The following is a 5,882-nucleotide window of genomic DNA, read 5'->3' as shown; positions in this document are numbered from 1 at the left end:
TTATACAAAAAAAGGATTTATATGGAAAATAACAGCAGTCCTACAAGGGCATGATACAGGAGGCAGATAAATACAAACAAAGTATACACATTAGAGGTTTTGTTCTGGAGAAAAAAAAAGAAGGAATTTAAATGTAACTTGTTTTATTAAATTTTTTATGTTGCCATAATCTTTATGTATAAAATTGGTATTTTACAATTTTTTGCTCAATACTGTAAAAATAAAAATAAAAAATCTTGCAGGACAATACTGAATGATTATTTTGAGAAGGATAAAGACAGGTTATGGACGATGGCTCCCAAGCCAACCATGTCAGAAAACATGTATAATTTAGACTTTCCTTTGGACACAAATTGTCAGGAACGTAAAGACTGGATACAAAATTATAAATATGTAATCAATGAAACAGAACCGGTAAGTATTTATAAATAAAAAGAAATGAAGGATATCAGACAAAAACTTTTGTGAATACCAATCATGCCAATTTTTATGCATTGATTTTTTTTTATATTTTATTTTATGTTAACTATTTGTCACTGTACAGCCTTCAACAATTAGCCAAATTCATACTAATTTTTTAGCAATTAAAGGCCTTGCATAAGGAATTGTGAAACAATTTAAACAAGAAAACTAACTGCCTGATTGATACGAAAACATTTAAAAAGAAAAACAAATATAGCAGAGAGCAAAAATACACTGAATTACTGGCAACTGACTTGGTAAAGATTGACAATAGTTGAAGACCAATATGGCGATTGATATTTATATAAATGTGTCGTGGGCCTCAAACCTTTTGTTGTCTGGTAGACTATGAGGTTGAAGTCACGCTTTATATCGATCAATTTTATTCTACTGCCATTGACAAAACCACATGGATGGCAGACAACATGAACTGTTACCTGCCTACATGCATCGGAAATTATGTTTTACTGCCATTGACAAAACCACATGGATGGCAGACAACACAAACTGTTACCTGCCTACAGGCATAGGAAATTATGTTTTACTGCTATTGACAAAACCACATGGATGGCTGCTACAATACTAACTGTTACCTGCCTACAAGCAAAGGCAAAGTATATAGTCTAAATTATGTTCTATATTTCCGGTAACTAGAAATACCGAAAAGAGGTATACAACACATGTTCATGATGTGTTACAGGATTGTTTCTCTTAGTACAGGTACATGTAGTTGATACTAATCCAGCCGTCAGCTGCTGAGCTAGTTTAGTTCTTCTTATTACCTTAATCAGTTAGAGCACCAACTTGAAACACAGAGGTACCAAATTACAGTCCCAGATGACTTTTCCTTTTTGTGATAAGAATCATGCTCTCCAGATACACCTGTAAAGTAAAAACTAGACATATTTTATTTTTATATTGTATAATTTTTTTTTAAATTTTACTAGTGTTTTGACGCAGCTGAAGTTTTGAGACTTGGAAAAGATCTGATTGTGCAGCAGAGCATGACAGCTAATAGAAAAGGCATTGATTGGCTCAGACGTCACGTGAAATCTCGTGGTTATCGAGTACACGAAGTTCACTTTCCTGGTGATCTGAATCCAGTACATATAGGTTGTACATATTGAAACATATTTAATATATTTTATTGAGTAAGCTGTATATTGGTTTTCAATTTTGTCATAAAGAAAACCAATACCTCTTTATTTTTAATATGAATATTTGTCAAGATGATTGCATGACCTTAGAGTTAGTAGTCCACCATTTTATATTTAACAAATTGACTTTCTCTGACCAAACAAATGAATAAGGAGTTATTGCCCTTTATTTACAATTGTTTGTGCTTTTGGCTATAATCATGAGAAAACAATAATAAATAAAAATGTAATTTTTGGAAGATAAAGTGTTGTCCTATAATTGCAATGATTACTCGTTTTTTAGTACGTGTTAATCACATTGTTGATGTTATTTCTTCATACACAGAACAAATGTTACAGTCATTTCTTATAATTTAATTCTTAATTTCATTTTAAACTGGGGTTAATTATTAAAAAAACATTTATGACGTCACGGTCACATGAAAAAATTATGTCTATGACCTGATAAACAAAACAAAGTCAGCTAATCAGGAGACGCGTTACATCCAAAATTAAATTATTGAATAATGTAGTTGACAAATAGGACTTAAGAACTGTAAATAGTAAAATTATTATCAATAATTATCTCCTTATAGAAGTAATTAAGGTACCAATTTATGTATTTACGACTACTGTCATAATAATTATTGTAAAGTATATAAAGTAACAGTTGCGTGTGAGAGGTTACAGGGTAAAAGCTCAATTGATGATTATTAGACTATCAGATAAATTGTATAGTAAACAAAAAATTATGACACCACCAACAGATGATGGGGCCCTTTGTATGATTTTATTGAACTTGTCCTAAATAAAATATGTTAAGTCTTATTAAAAATTTCTTAGGTGATTCAGGATACACATTATTAAAGTCTATAAGTTTGTTATTTTATTCTTATTTTCAAATTTCAATAGATGCATCACTAGTCCCATTAGTACCACCTACCAATGAAAGGAAAGGAATCCTCGTCAACCCTCCAGATCGACCAATCACAAATGAAGATAGAGACAGAATATTCACAGGTTCATCTTGGGAAGTGAGTATCTATATAAGTTAAATCGTTATTATAATTTCTTATAACCTGCAACACAAGGAACTAATCAATGCTCTGAAAACCACTACCCTGATTTTTGACTTTTTGTTTATTTTCATGTGGTGGCATTACAAATTTCCCCCGCTTACCGCATCTTTTCTTTTCCTTATTCTAATACATAATTATACATTCTTTAGTTTAAAAAGTTTTTTTTCAATATCTTATTAATCCTTTTTTTTATGCCGCATTTATTATGCCCTTTTTATGGGCATTAGGGAGCTACCATTTGATTTTTATGGGGGGGCTAGGATGAAAATTTTGTCCTGCATTTTTTTTTAGTTGTAATCTCATTCCTGCCTTTTTATTTTTCACTCTATTCGGTCCTGCCTTTTTTTTTTAGTTTTTCCATGACTTTTTTTTACTAAATTATCATTCCGAGTTTGTTTTTTTGCAAGTGTCTCATCCTGCCTTTTTTTTAATTCAAAATTCCTGTCCTGCCTATTTTTTCAAATTTCATCCTAGCCCCCACATAACAATCATATGGTAGCTCCCTTAAGTAGGTCTGTGCCTCTGTCCGTCTGTTTGTCAAGCGTAAGGTTATAGTTTTTGGTCAAGTTGAATTCCAATCAACTTGAAACTTAGTACACTTGTTCCCTATGGTATGATCTTTTTATGCCCCACCTACGATAGTAGAGGGGCATTATGTTTTCTGGTCTGTGCGTCCGTTCGTTCGTTCGTCCGTTCGTTCGTTCGTCCGTTCGTTCGTTCGTCCGTCTGTCCCGCTTCAGGTTAAAGTTTTTGGTCGAGGTAGTTTTTGATGAAGTTGAAGTCCAATCGACTTCAAACTTGGTACACATGTTCCCTATGATATGATCTTTCTAATTTTAATGCCAAATTAGAGATTTTACCCCAATTTCACGGTCCACTGAACATAGAAAATGATAGTGCGAGTGGGGCATTTGTGTACTGAGGACACATTCTTGTTTAATTTTAATGACAAATTAGAGTTTATACCCTAATTTCACGGTACACAGAACAAAGAAAATGATAGTACGAGTAGGGCAATTATGTACTATGGACACAATCTTGTTTGTTATTTTGTAAGGTTTTGAATGAAAAAGGGTCTGCTTGTTTTTTTCAAGCCTTCGACTTTTGTCAAAAAAGCGAGACATAGCTGCGATCCTACATTCGATCGTCAGCGTAGTCGGCGTCCACAAATATATGTTTAAATGGAACAGTGTAAATTAACCTTCTTTTTTCTAGATAGTTTATGCTCCATTTCCTAATAGCATGGTTGTACCAGAGTTCCTGAGTCTAGTGTCTGGCTGAGAATTAATCTGTTTTTCTAGATATTTTTTATCTTCTCTTTTTCTAGATATTAGATGCTCCATTTCCTAACAGCATGGTTGTACCAGAGTCTTGTGAGTCTAGTGCCTGGCTGAGTATTAATCTGTTAATGATAGGACCAGATAAAGCAATTGTTGAAGAAACTGAAATACCTACCATCAACTTCCTTGAGTCATTAGGTATGATAAATCTATTTGTATATGCTTGCCATGGGAGAAGGGGCCAATAAGTGTTACCCTTGACCATCCACCTTCCCATTTTTTCGTTAATCTGTCCTATTTTCTATTGTTTGAAGCCTGAGCGAGGGAATTCCTGTCCTCAGACATATTCTTCCTTTATAATTCTGTTTATTTCCTGAATAGGATATGCTATTTCAGATAGTGGTTCCACTTATGTTTTAGTCTGGGAGAAACTAGATTATTCATTTGTGTATCATTTGGCTTTGAATTATCTTTCAGTTACTGCCCTTACCAAATGGTTCTAACAATTTGCTCAAACGATGCTTACATTAGATCTAATGTGATTGCACATAAGGTTTTTAACATGCAAATTAGGTGAGCATTTTGTAAGCAAAACATATTTCACATATGAAACTAACCTAATTTGCATGCTAAAAATATTACTTGCAAATGATCATATTAAAAGCTTACAAGTATTACAAAAACATGTCATTTTATCAATATTGTTCATATGAGTAGATGCTCACATTTTGCATATGTAAATGTTTGAACCTTTCCTACGTCAGAAATCTGATGAACAGTGGTTGTCGTCTGATAATGCAGTTCATACGTGTTTCTCGTTTCTCGATTTTACAAAGATTAGACTGTTGATTTTCCTGTTTGAATGGTTTTACACTAGTAATTTGTGGGGCCCTTTATAGCTTGCTGTTTAGGTCTGAGCCAAGACTTCAGATTGAAGGTCGTACCTTTACCTATACTGGTTTACTTTTATAAATTGTTACTTGGATGGAGATCTGTCACATTGGCACTTATACCTCATGTACCTTCCTATATCTATATAGCTAGGACAGGAGTTTTGAGTAAAAATAAAGCAGAATGAGACACTTTCCAAAAAAAAAGCAGGATGACAATTTATGTAAAAAAAGTCATAAAAATGAAATGGTAGCTCTCTTATCTAAATATCTCCGATGATAATGATTAAATTTGACCTAAAATCAAAACAAAATGGCTGCTTCAAATTCGGATGGAATATCAAATGAAAATCAATTTTTCATACAGAGATTATTTCATAATATTTAATCTCAAAATATAATAAAAACGTATTTGTAAACAATTAAAAGACTGTTTTAGATTGTTTACTGTTTATATATATTTCAGGTATTAAATGTATCCATGTACCGTACAGAGATTCATACAGATTTGGCGGCAGTATTCACTGCCAGACTTCAGATGTCCGACGTATTGGTGAATGTCACAATTACTTTCCAAATATGGACGGCAATGAAAATCATACAACAACAAACAGCTGATATTTCACATATTTATGTCTTTTTAATCAAATTTTATATGAAAATGAAAACATAATAAACATGGGTTTAAGGTTATGATTATTTCTTTTCCTGTAATGAAACTGTCTTGATGGTGTATTTATAGCTGGTGTAGAATGTTCTCATGAAGAAACGATTTAGAGGAGAAGATCAATAGCTTAATAAGTACTAAAACAGTTTATGACAAACAATATGACAGAAAAAGACCAACGCAGGATGTAAAAATGTGGTATAAGTGCCAGTGAGACAACACTCCATCAAAGTAAACCATTGTAGGTCAAAGTACGGTCTTCAACATTGAACATTGGCTCATATCAAACAGCAAGCTATAAAAGGCCTTAAAAAATAACTAGTGTAATTTAAAAACATTCAAAGGGGAAAACCAACGGTCTAATCTAT

At 32.7% G+C, this 5,882-nt stretch overlaps 1 protein-coding gene across 1 annotated transcript; it reads left to right on the top strand.

Moving 5' to 3' along the window:
• Nucleotides 1–252: 252 nt before the first annotated feature.
• Nucleotides 253–5,540, top strand: LOC143060770 (glycine amidinotransferase, mitochondrial-like). The gene is made up of 5 exons (XM_076233634.1): nucleotides 253–414; nucleotides 1,410–1,575; nucleotides 2,511–2,632; nucleotides 4,005–4,155; nucleotides 5,314–5,540. Exons 1-5 carry the CDS (start codon nucleotides 292–294, stop codon nucleotides 5,463–5,465), a joined length of 714 nt encoding a protein of 237 aa, XP_076089749.1. The 5' UTR covers nucleotides 253–291; the 3' UTR covers nucleotides 5,466–5,540.
• The last annotated feature ends 342 nt before the right edge of the window (nucleotides 5,541–5,882 follow it).

Source organism: Mytilus galloprovincialis, unplaced genomic scaffold (assembly GCF_965363235.1).
Source record: "Mytilus galloprovincialis unplaced genomic scaffold, xbMytGall1.hap1.1 HAP1_SCAFFOLD_159, whole genome shotgun sequence".
Classification (NCBI taxonomy): domain Eukaryota; kingdom Metazoa; phylum Mollusca; class Bivalvia; order Mytilida; family Mytilidae; genus Mytilus; species Mytilus galloprovincialis.
The sequence above is the reverse complement of the archived record's forward strand: the minus strand, read 5'-3'. Positions and strand labels throughout refer to the sequence as shown.